The following is a 15,530-nucleotide window of genomic DNA, read 5'->3' on the forward strand; positions in this document are numbered from 1 at the left end:
TAGTTTTTGAGTTATGAGCTATGCAAATGAGCTGGTTGGCAATTGACAGTCTATGGCAATGCATGCCCATACCACACCTGACAGACAGCAACAACTGATGGCAAACAGTTTTTATTGAAATTTGTGCACTATTTTATATTCTTTGCAAATACATCACAATCATATCCAACTGTATTAATTTAACAATGAAAATTGACAAAATTACAGTTCATAAATAATTTTATTCACCGAACTTTTATTTTGATAAATGATAACCGGAAGTCTCCAATTGTGACCAGCAACTTCACGGAGCTCTTAAAAACAGCCGTACACGAGTGAGCACAACATGTCACCGCGGAAATAAATAGTTATCTAACAGTCAGTTTGTCAAAACAAAAATACTGACGTATATTTCAGTTTCTCAGTTTTCTCTGTATAACGTATGATAAATAATTAACATGTCTATTTTCACACCGACAAACCAGATTCGGCTCACGAATGTGGCGATCGTAAGAATGAAAAAAGGGGGAAAGAGATTTGAAATTGCCTGCTATAAAAATAAAGTTATGAGTTGGAGAGCGGGAGCGTGAGTATTTCTTGTTCATTCTAACTAATATTAGTTCATTAAGTAACCTGGCTATGTTATTTCCTATTTAGCCTAGTTATTGGGTTAATTTGAGGTGCCTGTCCTACTGTTACTGCTTTCCAGGACGTTCGATGCTATCACAACCAGACTGTTCATACTGTTGTGTGCCTTTGAAGCTGTTAGCTGCTACCTCTTTAGCAGTTTCCTAGCTTTCAGTCGCAGTTCGGCCAAGGTCCCCTTCAAAATAAATTGATTATTCTCCAGTTAGTCAAATTGTTTTCAATAATTTAACACAATTGTATACTTGGTGCTATTACGTAGCTAGCACGTGTTAATTAGTATTGGCTAATTCCATGGGTTGCATTCAATGGCATGTTATGCTATTGTAAATTTGCAGTAGTTTTATACTTTTTTTGTTGTTATTTGTTTTAGTGAGAAGGACCTTGATGAAGTGTTACAGACGGACAAGGTTTTCATGAACGTGTCCAAAGGACAGGTGGCCAAGAAAGAAGACTTGTCAAAAGCATTTGGAACAGATGATGTAACAGAAATATGTAAACAGGCAAGTATGCTGTACATACACTCGACAGCCACTTTATTGGCACAGTTAGTGTTAGCATCACACAATTTCTGCATATTTGTTGGCCACACATTCATGCTGCGAACCTCCTATTCCACCTCATCCCAAAGGTACTCCATTGGACTGAGATCTGGAAACTGTGTAGAGTTGAGTTAACTGGACTCACTGTTGTTTGTGAAACCAGCTTGATGTGTGCTTTACGACATGTTATCCTGCTAGAATTATCCATATGGAAAAGGGTTGACTGTGGCCATAAAGGGAGGCCTTTGGTCAGTAACAGTGCTTAGGTATGATGTGGCATTTATATGTTGCTCAATTTGTATTATGGGGCCTAATGTGTGCCAAGATAACATTCCCACACCATTACACTACCACCACCAACCTGCACTGTCGACACAAAACCAGATGGATCCATGGATGTGTGCCATTTACACAACATTCTGACTGTACCCTCGGTATCATCCAGTTTTGGTCATCACATGCCCACTATAGCCACCTTCCTGTTCCTAGCTGACAGGAGTGTAACCCGGCATGGGCTTCTGCTGCTGTATCCCTTCCACTTTAAGGTCTGATGTGTTACACATTTAGGTGCCCTTCTGCACACCTCTTTTGTGAAAAAAGAGTTACCTGAGCATTTGTGGCTTGTTAGCTGCCCTTTCCCCTCTGACCTCTATCATGAGCAAGGTGTTATTGGCCATAGAACTGCCACTCGCTGGATGTCTTTTGTTTATTGCACCATTCTCTGTGAACTTGAGATACTATAGTGCATAAAAACCCCAGGAGGGCAGCTGTTTCTGAAGTGCGGGAACCACCACATCTGGCATCAGCAATCATACCATGGTCACAGTGCTTACCTATTGTAGTGTTTGGTCATTTGCATTAATGAGCAGGTGTACCTAATAAAGTGGCTGGTAAATGTGTGTGTAAATATATATATCCACACATACAATATTGTATTTATAGTGCAGTATTATAGCAATTGTGTACATACAGCAATTACCAGTTACTACATTTTAAATTGACATGCAGGTACTGTTTTGAAATTTGTCATTTTGTAGATTTTAGCGAAAGGCGAACTCCAGGTTTCAGACAAGGAGCGACAGACGCAGCTGGAGCAGATGTTTAGAGATATTGCCACCATAGTGGCAGAAAAGTGTGTAAATCCTGAGACAAAGCGGCCTTACACAGTCAACTTAATCGAGCGTGCCATGAAGGACATCCACTACTCCGTCAAAGCAAACAAGAGCACAAAACAGCAGGTTTGTGGCCAATTGCTACTCTTGTACTAATGTAATACCTCATTTTAGAATTAAATATTTTGGAAAATCTGCTAAACTGGATGAGCGAAAACATACATTCACACCTTTGTACAGCCTTTATAACTGAATTTTGCTTTGGTGCCCTCAGGTTTGAACTATCTTCCTTTGTGGTATAGTTGATGCCCTGTTCAACCCAAGAGAGCATATTATATTAAAGGCTAATGACTGTATCTTGCCAGGCTCTGGAGGTGATCAGACAGCTTAGGGAGTCCATACAGATCCAGCGAGCACACATGAGGTTGCGCTTCGTTGTGCCCGCCAAGGAGGGGAAGAGGATAAAGGAGAAACTCAAATCTCTCATAAAGGTCGTGGAGAGCGAAGACTTCGATGACCAGCTGGAGATGGTGAGATACAGGAAAGTTTGGCACATTAAGTCAGTACCCTCACCCCTGGATCTGACACTTATGCCTGCCCCCCCTTCCTCGCAGGTATGTCTGATTGATCCTGGCTGCTATCGTGAGATTGATGAGCTCATCCGCTGTGAGACGAAGGGAAAAGGATCAGTGGAGGTGTTGAGTCTGAAGGATGTGGAGGAGGGAGACGAGAAGTTGGAGTAGCATCACTACCTTGAAATTCTAGCAACAATGTACTTTATGATTGAAGTTTTCCCTGCACCTTGCTGAATTTTAATTATATTTTTCTTGATGTTTTTCAACCATTACAGTACATTATTGGCATTTGGCAGACGCTCTTATCCAGAGCAAAGTACAGACTAAGCAGGAGACAATCCTCCCCTGGAGCAATGCAGGGTTAAGGGCCTTGCTCAAGGGCCCAAAGGCTGTGCGCATATTATTGTTGGATTAGAACCACCGACCTTGCGTGTCCCAGTCATTTACCTTAACCACTACGCTACAGGCCGCCCAACCAATAATGCAGATTATTAATTGCAAATATGCAGTATTTATGCTTAGCAGAATTTATAGTTCAGTTTTCTGAATGCAGTACCCATTCACCTGCATGTGTTGTGGGGTAATTTAATGTTAATCTTATTCACGAACACATTATCTGCACCCTATTGGGTTTCAAACCTGAGACCTCTCAATCCAAGTTAATAACAACTGCTGTTGTGTGTTGATGGAATGGAATTGGAGTTTAAAGTAATTAATAAAATTATATGTATTTGTTCACCGAACATTTTCCATTCAATCTTTTCAGTAATTACCTAGAAAATGTGGGCAAGTGGATTTATTAAAGTGATTTACTTTCAAATACTTATTGTTAGATAATTTTGCAATATTTGAAAACCCCAGTAATACACAAAACTTTGTGTTTTTATCTATAATGTATAATTTAACGCAAAAATCAGTACTAAATTGTTATAGGGATTACCAATAAAATTGGGTTTCCAATTTATGTAAATGTGTGTGTACAATATTCAAACACTGACAAACATAAAGAATTGTTTTGACAATTTATTTGTTTTGAGTGTTAAATTACAAGCTGCAGTGCATACACTTTATCCCAAAAGACATGAAGCATAATGTCAGTGGAGCCAAGAGCCTTCCCTCATACTCGGGCAAATGCAAAAAGGAAGCACATCCATTCCCATTTTGACTGGTTTATTAACACTGGAAGTAACTTGCAGACATGGATTGGTTGTGACCATTCATTAAAACATGAATGTTTACCCTTGCTGAGGAGTAAGACAAGTGAATAAGAATAAGACAAGTAAAGCTCTTTTAAACTGAATGTAGGAGTGCTTTTCCATGGCTGTGACTGCATACATGTTCAGTGTTTTGTTGTATTGATACGTTTTAGTGTAAACATTTTCTGAAAGGAAATTGCGTTATTTTAGAGCGTTACATCCTCAGACTAAAGCTCCAGCAAGAAAATCCTGAGTAAAGAGGAACTAGTTTCCCCAAGGGAAACCTGAATACGCTGATGCACAGTGATCAAATCTTCCATCGTTGAAATGTTACGCTGTCCTCTGCTTTTTCTGTCTGAGCCACACTGTCTGGCCAAGTGTACGTACACAAATTAGCAGTGACCATCCTTTCTCAAGAGTCCCCTACAAAGTAGCATGTGCAGGGCTGAAGAGGCTGCACTGTGGTGGGGATGGGAACCAGAACTGCTTTTGCAATTACTTCATAAGCAGGATGGCCATGCAATGAAAGCAATGAGATTCTAGCAAAAGGCACTAGGGGCAGAACTAAACATCACAAAAACAAATTCATTTTTTTAAGGCACAAGATTTCTGTGATAAAGCTTTAAGAAGCTAAATATCAGCAATGGACTGTAAAAGGCACTTGTGTTATGAATGGTACAGCCAACGTGCATAGTTACTGCAGTAAACCCAAAAGCACACAGAAAAGGGGAAAGGACTAAATATAAAAATGCATAAAAAACATCACAAGCAAAGTTTTCAAAGTTAGCATTCAACAAAGAAATGGAAACATTTCTTACATAGAGCATGATGGTTAACCAGTTTTACGAATACAGCAAGATTCACTACGCACTAAAAACAAATACTTCAGCTGCACCTTTTGCTTCAGTGAAAAAGCAAATGAATAAAAGCCTCAACGGTTTCTTTGCAAATCACAGTCAGTGATTCCACAGTTTGAAAAAAATACTGGTAATCATACAAAATTCCCCTCTACAAATGGTGTTGTTAAGGAAGAAATGTGTAACAAAGCTGGATACAAAATCTCAACCAATATTCTTTTTTTTATTTTATCCACACAATCCATTTTTTTTTCCTGAAATATTAATATGGTTCTTTTTTTAATCAAATCCTGTCTGAGTACAGAATTCCATCATTTGCACAGCTGTATAAAAGTGTCTTGCAAGGGCTCCCTTTTCACAAAACCATTTTAATAGCCAAGAGACAACTGCACTGCAGCCTCTGCTTCCAGACACTGAAAAACCCTCTAAGATAGTGTTTTGAAATGCGAGTGACAAATGAATTATCACCAAGTGTGTTTATAGTAAAACGTGATGCGTCAACTGCGTGTACAATCGCAAGTGTGCAAATTAGTGTCATTCGAAAAGAAATGCGCAGAACTGCAGAGCAGCTCGCCGAATTGCATCCCTGAAGAGAAACTCCAACCCTCCGAGTGTGTCCAATGCGTAATGCAGAGAATGCTTCGTCCACATACACACATTAATTACAGGCAGAGTGTAGAAACTGCACTGCTGTTCACTCCTCTTCTCCGCTGTGATTCTGATCACACCTCCTCAAAGTAGGCCATTTGAGCCATGTAAGCTGAATTGCGCTGTAAAAAGAAAAGAAAAAGAGGGGGGGGGACCAACAATTTAATTGCTTCTGAAATACAATTATGGTCAGGAGAGGCTCCCGCTAACTAGTTGACTGGTCAAATATAGTAAAAAAATCAAATGTATGACTCACAATAACAACCTGCAGAGGATGCAAGAGCAAGACGAGCCTTTTCTCCACAAAACGTTTTAAGTAACGTATTGTTTGTTGTATGATATTCACCGTTACATATCTAGGCTACCAGTGACAACAGTGCAATCTTTTTGCATGTATTTAACAGGAAGAGTCCATTAATGAAAATGAAGGTAATTCCCGAGTAGTTTGGTTATCTAATATAGGCTGCATTTGCATGAATACTGGTTTCCATCATTTTTAGAACGTTTTTGGAATAACCTTTCTGCGTGGAGGCAGTTGTAAGACTTGGAGCACTGATTCAGGGCCAGTAGTTTGAGGGTCAGTTCCCCCATTTCATATTAGATGGTCAGAGACTGCCATGTCCGGGCAGTAACCTTCCCAGGTCAGGACGATGCTGCCCCAAACCTACATTGCTCTTACAGCATCTTGGCAAATGGAACAGACTGCGGTGCAGTAAGTGCTACCTGAGATCAGAGTTCAGCTGGACCCACACTGTAGAAGCTGATTCTCAAAGCAGATCACAAAGTGACTTTTCACATCAACACCAGTTATCACTCCAATACCTTCAACTGGGCTCTCAAATGTAGAGAACTTCTGAATCATAATGCCTGAGCTACATTTAAAGTGACAAACCAGCACACATAATTTAATATGTCGGAACATAGCAAGTCATTCATGCCATGTTAAAAAAGAAAAAAAATGCATGGCTGTTTAAAATGGTTTATGCATGCTTTTTGAAAACTTTAATAGCCTTTTAAAAGCAATCGACCTTAAGAATTTCAGTTACTGTTATTTTTTACTGCATTACTCATAGTGCATGTCCTTTAAAATCAAAGCAAGATCATTTAAACAAGTAAAAGCAAGAACAAACATTTTTAATCAAATAAAAATCAACAAAATCTGTGGCAAACAGATATACAATATAAATAAAGGGAATTTCAGAGATTAGGGCTATCATCAATTAAAATACTTTCAACAGAAGCAGTCACACAAACTTCAATCAGCACTATATGAAGAGACCAGAGGTAGGGACCATCAGAAGCAATGCAACAGACCATGTTGCTTGTCGCCAATCCAGCAGTGGTTACCCTATTCTGCCAATTAAACTTTTTTTGTGCAGAAAGCTAATCTGAGGCTCTTAGGTGGCACACCCAGCTAAAAGACTGGTTTTCAATACTGCAATGCACCCCACTGCCCATGAGCATGGACTGTGACTAGGAGCCCCGTTGGGTGCCATGCATGTTAGCAGCAGTCGGACAGCTCATTTGTAAATGCAAATGGCCATTTCTAATTTGGGGGAAAAAGGGAAACCGGTGTTCCTGAGCTATACATTTTAGTATAAGCCTGTTTCTTGTTTCCTTCCATCCGCTTTAGTGGACAGTATGTGGGTCCAACAGTATGTGGGTCTCCAATGAATTATCGGGGGTTTATTTACCTGAAGCGAAAGGAGGGTGGTCAGGCTTAATCGTACTTACATTACTGTGGGGGATATAGGGAGGGTCTGGATAGGCTCTGGCCTCCCCTCTGTGGGCAAACACCCCGGCCTGCTGCTGCTCCTCCAACTTCAGGGACTCGATCTCCGACTTGAGTTCTTTCAGCTGGTCCTGCAGGTGCTTGCTCTTCTCCATGTATTCTAGCCTGCAGACAACAGACATCAGACAGGCGTTTAGGACAGGAACTCCCGCACAAACAAACATAAGAACAACGACATCCGCACAGTGTTCTCTGAAGCAGGCTTTACCACATATGAGCTGATCAGATGTTGATCCTCAAAGAGATTTAGCTCAAAAGGCAAGACCACTCAAAACACAAAAGTGTGGGTAATGGCAGTAGGCACCTCTCTCTTTCGATCTCCATGGATAGCCTCTTCATGTCCGTGTCCTTGAATTCTACTCTTGCTGAAGCAGTCTCGAGACCGAGATCTCCTCCATCCGAAGGCGGAGGGGGACTGGGGTATGGCGCAATGACCTGAAACACATCCAGCATAGGGAGGAATAAGATGAGCAGCAGGTTGCATTGGTTGGCTCGGCCTTTGAAAATAGAAAAATTTGAACCTCAATATCTCACTCGTTTCAAAACCTCATCAAAAATCTCAGCGGCATTTCGCAGGTCTACTCTATTGGCTACTCTCCAACTACTGCTTTGGTATAGCTACGTTGCAGCATTTCTGCGAATACCAAGGCTTGATCACTCAGGAAAATTTGCAGAAAATAGTGGTCGCACTCAACTCCTTCTGATCAACAAGAACACCATCTGCACTATTGTTTAGCACAGTGAAGGACAAAATCACAGAAGAACCACCTAATTAAGGGAGAGTGAGGTAACCAATGAACCAAAAGCTGATGTTGGTGAAACCAATCAGTGTTTTGCAGCTGGAAGTGAAGATATTTTCTCACTTCAGATCAATCAGAAGAGATTTGGGTTCATATCACCCAATTATCCATTGATGAAGCCTGACTTGTTGATCAGGAGGACCTACGGGATAGGTTGTTTTTGTAATTTCCAGCAGTTTCTGTTTGGCTCTGCGTTCTGCATCCTTGGCCTCACTCAGGTCCTGCTTGAGGTGATCTGCTTCCTTTGACCTAGAGAATAAAGCAACACATACAGTAGTCAGGCCATATTATATTATATATGTGTAACGAGAGAGAGATTTTGCCCGAGGTGGGATTTGAACCCCAGCCTCACTCGTTCAAAGATTTATTGGATGAACACGTTACCAGTCAGCTAAAGACAAAATCGCCTCTAGTCAAGGGCAACAACATTCTTTTGCGTTTGAGGGTTACGTCATCAGGGAGCATTGTCCTGCTGTGAGGCTTCATTTTCCTAGTGAACTAGCCAAGCTAACCCTGCTACACTCACCCCCCCCTTTCAAACTCTGCAGCAACCATTTTTTTCTTTATGACCCACCCAGATCTGGGTCACGGCACTAATGTAGCGAGAGAAAGATTTGGCCTGAGTCCGAGGTTGGATTTGTACCCCGGCTTCTAACTCATCCAAAGATTTGCTGGATTAATGTGTTACCATCTAAAATGCCTCTAGCCAAGGGCAACAACGGTCTTTTGAATTTTGGGGGTTACATCATCAGGGCACATTGTCGCAGTAACCGGCTAAGAGCCTTCGCTTTCCTAGCGAATTAGCCAAGCTAACCCTGCTAACATATGCTTGTATGGGGATGTGTTTTTTTTTTTTACCGTTTTAATTTAGCATCTGATTTTAAGGATCCCATCATAGACACAAACAACAATATAATACATACAGCACAGTACAACCACACCAGACTATAATACCAACACAAGACAAACAGCCTCACCTTCTCTCGGACTGCTCCACCAGCTTAACAGCTAGTTGCTCGGCCTCTCTCATCTTCTGCTCCATCAGCCTCTTCTCCTCTTTGGTCTTCATGGCCGTGACCTCCAGCCGCTGCCTCTCCTGCTCTGCCTCAGCGGCCTTGTGCGCCAGGAGCTTGGCTTCCTCCTCGGCGATCTGGGCCTTCTCCGCCAGGAGGTCCGCAGTCTCCTCTGAGCGAAGCTACAGAGGGAGGAGGGGTCGGGACTGGTCAGCATGAGCCAAAACCGGGCCCAACAAAACTGGTCAAGACTCGTCAGAACATGACCAGGAGTGGTCCAGGCAGGTCACGGCCAGTCAGAATCCGTAGGAATCGGGCCAGGGCTGGTCAGGACACTGCTGGAGGAGTTGCCAATTTTATTTGCTGCCTGCGCTCACCAATGCCTCGTTAGCCAGCCGGGCCTCATCCTGCAGTTGGAAGAGACGTCTCTCCATCTCCTCCTTCGCCCGTTCAGCCTCCTCCCTCATCTGCTTCTCCCTGGCTAGAATCTGCCGCTCCACCTGCGTGCACCCCCCCCCCCACAGGGAGGTCAGGTCGGCCATGAACCTCCAACAGTCAACATGCCCAATCTAGGTGCAAGGACAGTCCACCGGCAGACTCTATATAACAAGCACAAACTGACCTTCTTCCTTGCCTTCTCCTCTTTAGCTTGTGCTTTCATTTGCTGGACCTCGATGGAGTCCACCTTCCTTCTCCTCATGAAAAGATCATGGTTGCCAATGCACAGCTGTAGTATCTAACACATGGAATGGAACCGGTAGCGAAAAAGACAAGATTTCAGCAGTTCTGTGGTTACTGAACATTCTACATTCTGCTATCAGATCTATTGCTGCAATTGTTATAATGTCACATGGGCAGGCCTACCAGTTTGTTGACTCGAAGTTGTGAGGAATAGAATTTGAAAACATCCTTCTTTTTGTCTAATGGTTTTATTGTGAACTGCAAATGAAAGGATAAGGAGTTACTTTGGACTCTCCTTAGGGATTCAAAAAGGGGCCATCATTTGGATTGCACAGAAACTATCTTACCTCCTTTTCACTGTAGGATATGTTTCTGATCCCACTCCATGGAAAGGACTTGTTCGGGTTGAGTTTACTGTTCGGGTTGTATATGTGTAGACCCTGTGCATCGACTCCCAGCAGCAAATCGGTGTCCCTCTTGTTTTGCTGAAGGTCAGTGCAAACCGCTAGACAAATCAGTTTCTCGCCATTGAAAGCATGCAATTCACATGGGAGGGCCCTAAAATCGAATGCCTTTTATCAAAGCCCGTATCTAACATGGGCAACTAGCTGTAAGGAGGGCCTGTTAATGACAGATTGACGATTTGCATCAATTCTGACTTCTGACATACTGTAGACAATTGGCAGAATGATCATCTTTTCGCAGGGACTGAATGTGCTTCTTCACCTCCACACGAATGAGCCGGCATCAGCTGCCTCGTTCAGTCAGGCCCAGTCAATCCCCATTTCACGACCTGATCGCGACCATGAGCACAATTCAAAACATCTCCCCGTTCTGTGAAACCACAACAATGCAAGCATGACGAGGGATGGGCTACTCACTGTGATGGAGAAGTAACTGACTCCATACATCTCTAGGTCCTGTGCTATTTTCAAATAGTCCATTTCAGCTTCATCCCTGAAAAGAAGCCACAAGAAAAATGTCCCAAACAAACGTTTTAGCCAACTAACCTCCTGCCAGTTTCTGACAGCACACACTTAACACCAAAGGGAAAACAAGAATATTTAACACGATATGTCTCCAAGTAGCAGTAAGTAGAGGCCTAGAGGCTAAGTTGCTTGCCTGAGCCCCACAAACAAACTGGGGGTCTAACCACACTAAGATCCAGGCAGCTGCAGGCCCTTGAGCAACGCCTTCAACACACACACATTGTCCCAAGTGAAGTCAACTGTAAGTCACTTTGGATAAAAGCGTCAGCTAAATAACTGTAATGTAATTTAATGCAAGTAATTAACACCACCGAGTAATGCTGTGAAAACGTTTATTTTCTAAATATGGTAACAAGTAACACAATAGCCTGTCTTGCCATATGATTTGTGACAGCATTGGATAATATAATGTAATACCATAATATGCTGACAGAAATTATATCAGGAATGGGTCTGCCATTTAACAGCTGCAAACAAATGTATTTACTTTCTGGTCAAGACTGATAATCACAGCTAATAATGCTTTGGCAGTGATAAATCGTCTTACCTGGCAATTCCTCTATGCTCTGCATACCAAGCTGTGATCTTTTCTTCCCACATGTCCGCGGTCATCTGATACTGCATCAGAACCTGTGCGTTCACATACATATGAAACAAATCTGAAAACCACTGCAAATGACAGCTTTGTTCATACCATCATTTTTATAATACAGTCGTCAAACGACCAAATTACATAAATGAAGCAGTACTACTTACTCTTTTAGGCAAAAGTTCATCTTGGGCCAGAAAACCTGGTTTGTGGAAGTTTGGGTCGTAGTCTCCATACTGAAAACACATACAACATTTTTGTACAACAAATTTACTTTATGTATGTCTAAGTAGATCTTTAAGTAGGGGAGAGCAGGGTAAGTGGTCATATGGAAAAGCAGTCACACTATATTCACGTGACTTCATTTTCGGAATTAAATTTCCTGCTTCCATGTGGTGAAAGTCACACTAATCTGAGGTGACACAGTTTTTTTCAGCATCAAAAGTAAAAAATGGCATTTCACATTTTATGAAATAAAGCTTTTTTTAGGTATGAATGTTCAAAGATAGAACAATAATAATAATAATATTTAATGATAAATACAATTAATTCCTATTCACAGCTGCAATGCAATAGGGGTAGGAGGAGGTCTACAAGCACAGATACACAAGGTAGAGGAAGTTACCTTGGCTTGAACTGCATATGAGGCCAAAAGCACTGAGGCCTCTGGAGAGCAGAATATTTCTTCATCTAATATCTGCTTTTTGACCTGAGGAAAATAAAAACAGAATTTTCTATGTGGAAAGTAATTGATGCTTAAAGTTCTCATATTGTGGAAAATTACATTTCCCTTGCTATGTGGATTATAAGGAGTTGAAGGTGTTCTAAAAACAAGTAAGTGCAAGTACGTTAACAAGTATAAAAACACAGTCCCCAAATAAATCCATATGACGGAAATGTGCTTTTAAAAGGAGGTGTTCCGACTTCTGTGAAGTAATTACATAATACTGATACACTTCAGCACAGCCCACCTTGTAGCCTGAACAAATCCAAGTGCTCAGCACAGACTGCGTTCAGTTCGTTGAAGTTAGCCAGCCAATCAGAACAGAGATTTCATTAATAACAACAAGCCTTAAGGACACGGTGACTAAAACAGCCCGTTCTTGGGAAAGCTCATGAGAGGCGCTGGAGAATGAAGATGTAAAACTGGATAGAGATCGTTTTTGGTACTTAAAAGCACACAACCGTCTCCTTATGGATATCAGGACCTAAAATAAAACAATGGAAATGTGTACAATATGGGACAGAAGTGGTCCGACACTGGTTTCTTTAGAATGGGCTTCCCTTCCAGACGCAGAGGAGAAACAACACAATAGTGTTTCTAACCTGCAGGAAGAAGAGATGTTGTGTGATCTCCTGGACAAGCTCTTCTTCCACTTTCTCAGGGAAGAACTTAGCCAGAAAATGAAATGTAATTGGGGAATCCTTTGGAACCTCTTGATCCAAAACCTGGAAGAAAAAAAACGAAATTAAACAACTGCAAGTGATCCTATGACAGCCATAATTTCATAATACACAAGAATATATAAAATCTCCAACATTTAATTTGTTAAATTCAGGCTGAACTTAACCAGAACTTAAAGCACCAAAGCCGAAATTAGGTTAGGTAAATATTTAACGAGACAATTTAACCGTTTTTCAACACCGTCGCAAATCTAAACCTGAAAAGCACATTCCCGTGCAAGGTATTTGCAACAAAGACACTGACCCGTTTCTCAGTTTTCAGCCATGCGTAGGTATCTTTCACAGTATATCGAAGACCAAAGAACCAGGTTTCTCTCAATCCAATAGTTCGGCAAACCAGATCAAAGAGGTCTTTCCCTTTCCATTTCACCTAAAAAAATAATAATGAATAAAAATATATAGATACATACATTTTCAATGGTTACCGCCAGAGTAATTTCTGCTAATGTACACAATTACAAGAGTAAGAGTAAGAGGTCACAGGTGACTGAATGTGAAGCACAACCAATTAATAATTTTTTTAAACCAATGTAAAATAATACATGTATGATTACAACAGTTTTTATATGCAGGCAAGCCTTATTAGCATGCGTCTAAAATCTAAAAATGTCATAATATTATCCGGCCGCTACTAAAAACCACTGAGAAAAAAGGTACAAAACGTGTTTTTTGCGTCTACGAATTTTATTTCTTCATGACAGTACCTCACAACTGAATTCCATTTCAGCATCCATGGTGATGACTTTGACTTTGAAAGTCTTTGGTTGTTTCTTCTTCAAACCCAAGATTGACATTTTTTCTTTCGAGATAGACTAGCACCCTACAGTAGAAAATACATCCATGGAGAGAACTCAAGACACTGAAATTTCTCTTAACAAAAGCCTTGAAGCGCAGTTTGCTAGGCGTTTAAGAAGTTACATGGGGGGGGGGGGGGATTGGGGAGTTGTCCAAATAAGATCTCTGGATATTTGATACATTTACTTAATTGTGATTCGTAGCTAGATTGTAGTCAGTACAATCTAGCTACGAAGTGATGTAGCTTCTGCTTACTAACTAGATTTACGTTAGCTTGTTCCAGTTTAAACAGCTCGCGTGTATGGCTACGGCAATATCACAACTATCTTTAATCAGCGTGCGTTGCCTGGACTTACATGTATACCGTATCGTTAGCGAACTGTTAGCCAAACAAGTATCAATAATTCGTAAATGTCCGACGACTTCAGTTTCAAAATACCACCATGCAATGGGTTACTCACTTTGCAAAAACAGGCCGAATCCCCGAAATAAAGTTTCAAATCACGGCTCCAGCAGAGGACGTGGATAACCAAAACCCAAGGCTTGGATCTAACAAACGTTACGCGACGAAAACGCCGATGAGCGAAATGTTCCCCAAAATACCATGTTGTTGGTTCTTGATAAATAGCTAATTATTCTGAAAAAAGAGACAAAAAATAAAACTCATTCCACTTTAAGAACTAGGTTGTGTAGCCACACTGGACTAAATGGCACGGAAACAACTTCCGGTACAAGGGAAGCGCTCCACTAACTAGGAGCGAGATCTTAGCTTTTGTTTCAAGTCGATCCACACAGGTAAAGGAGGACTCGCGTTCGTCTACATCGTTAGCGTCACATCTGCGCAGATTAACTAATCGTTATACTTGCAAACCTGAAGAGATACAGGGTTTGTTACGAGTTAGACCGTTCATGTTATGAAAACATCTGCGCTAACGCGATCCTTCCCAGTCTGATTCGTCTGACGTTGACGAATCAGGATGTTTCTCGTCGGACCCTCTCAATATAGACAAATCTTCATTACACATGGATTGCCTCAGTGACCGAGGATGAATTATTCCTTTTTTCTAAATCAGAATATACACACAGGAAATTGATTGAAGTGATTGACTCGAGAAATGGAAAGAGAATAGAGATACATTATTTCAATAAATATAATAATACAATATAATATAAAAGAAAGAGATGGTTATAGTTTATGGGAGAGATGTAATTAAACTAACTAGGCTATTATGGTGTAAGAAATGGGTTATTGTTAGTAGTGGCATCCAGGTGGGCTGTGCGAATGTGGTAATCGGGATGTGGGGGACAAAATGGGTACCAGGCCTTGATAAACAAAAATATCTGGCTTTTTCTTCACTCCATTCAGTATATGAGCCAAATGGGCAGTGTTTTTTTCTTCCAGTGGAGAGCAGCAAAACGCACATAGTTTGCCACAATCAGAAGAAGGAAATATGAGTCCCAAATAGTTTCTATCATTACTGTTGCTTTTGCCCAGTGTGCAATTATTGTTGTATGTAGTTGTTAGTAGTGATGTGCAGAGCAGAGCTTTCAGAAGTGATTGCGTTGGTTGTAGTGTCAGCGTCATGAAGCATTTACACTTGCCTCTCTAGTCACATCTCCTGGTCAATAAATATGTCTGTGATTAATCTTCACGGCAGTGATGAATTGAAATTAGTGACATACTAGGCTTCCTCTTTAATCTTGACTGTTAAATTCAATTTCTGAATATTAATGCTGTCATCATGAATTCTGAAAGCCATCTCTAACGGTCTATTCAAAATTGTTGTACAAATTAAACATAAAAGCTTTAACTGCACTAAATATCTCCTTTAAAGGTACAATAGATAAGATTT

The 15,530-nt window shown here is 41.0% G+C and overlaps 2 protein-coding genes across 2 annotated transcripts; one reads left to right on the forward strand and one right to left on the reverse strand.

Annotated features, from left to right (window-relative positions):
• Positions 1 to 291: 291 nt before the first annotated feature.
• On the forward strand, positions 292 to 3,875 carry sbds (SBDS ribosome maturation factor). The gene is made up of 5 exons (XM_061247862.1): positions 292 to 565; positions 998 to 1,127; positions 2,204 to 2,404; positions 2,644 to 2,808; positions 2,893 to 3,875. Exons 1-5 carry the CDS (start codon positions 438 to 440, stop codon positions 3,019 to 3,021), a joined length of 753 nt encoding a protein of 250 aa, XP_061103846.1. The 5' UTR covers positions 292 to 437; the 3' UTR covers positions 3,022 to 3,875.
• nf2b (NF2, moesin-ezrin-radixin like (MERLIN) tumor suppressor b) lies at positions 3,864 to 14,632 on the reverse strand. The gene is made up of 17 exons (XM_061247860.1): positions 14,139 to 14,632; positions 13,587 to 13,702; positions 13,127 to 13,252; positions 12,745 to 12,867; positions 12,044 to 12,127; positions 11,586 to 11,654; positions 11,377 to 11,459; positions 10,722 to 10,797; positions 10,188 to 10,325; positions 10,024 to 10,098; positions 9,782 to 9,895; positions 9,537 to 9,659; positions 9,124 to 9,341; positions 8,293 to 8,395; positions 7,651 to 7,781; positions 7,289 to 7,451; positions 3,864 to 5,676 (listed from the first exon to the last, which is right to left on the reverse strand). The coding sequence occupies exons 2-17, from the start codon at positions 13,674 to 13,676 to the stop codon at positions 5,629 to 5,631; spliced, it is 1,764 nt and encodes a 587-aa protein (XP_061103844.1). The 5' UTR covers positions 13,677 to 13,702; positions 14,139 to 14,632; the 3' UTR covers positions 3,864 to 5,628.
• Between the last annotated feature and the right edge of the window lie 898 nt (positions 14,633 to 15,530).

The sequence above is a fragment of the Conger conger genome, chromosome 7 (genome assembly GCF_963514075.1).
Source record: "Conger conger chromosome 7, fConCon1.1, whole genome shotgun sequence".
In the NCBI taxonomy this organism is placed as follows: Eukaryota; Metazoa; Chordata; class Actinopteri; order Anguilliformes; family Congridae; genus Conger; species Conger conger.

What these genes read in the sequence shown, in the direction of transcription:
- sbds (XM_061247862.1), top strand. Translation starts at nt 438, where the DNA reads ATGTCTATTTTCACACCGACAAACCAGATTCGGCTCACGAATGTGGCG. An exon ending in TAACAGAAATATGTAAACAG is followed by an intron (nt 1,128 to 2,203) that starts GCAAGTATGCTG and finishes GTCATTTTGTAG; the next exon opens with ATTTTAGCGAAAGGCGAACT. An exon ending in ACAAGAGCACAAAACAGCAG is followed by an intron (nt 2,405 to 2,643) that starts GTTTGTGGCCAA and finishes GTATCTTGCCAG; the next exon opens with GCTCTGGAGGTGATCAGACA.
- nf2b (XM_061247860.1), bottom strand. Translation starts at nt 13,676, where the DNA reads ATGTCAATCTTGGGTTTGAAGAAGAAACAACCAAAGACTTTCAAAGTC. An exon ending in AACATCTCTTCTTCCTGCAG is followed by an intron (nt 12,128 to 12,744) that starts GTTAGAAACACT and finishes TATTTTCCTCAG; the next exon opens with GTCAAAAAGCAGATATTAGA. An exon ending in GTGGAGCAGTCCGAGAGAAG is followed by an intron (nt 8,396 to 9,123) that starts GTGAGGCTGTTT and finishes TTTATTCTCTAG; the next exon opens with GTCAAAGGAAGCAGATCACC.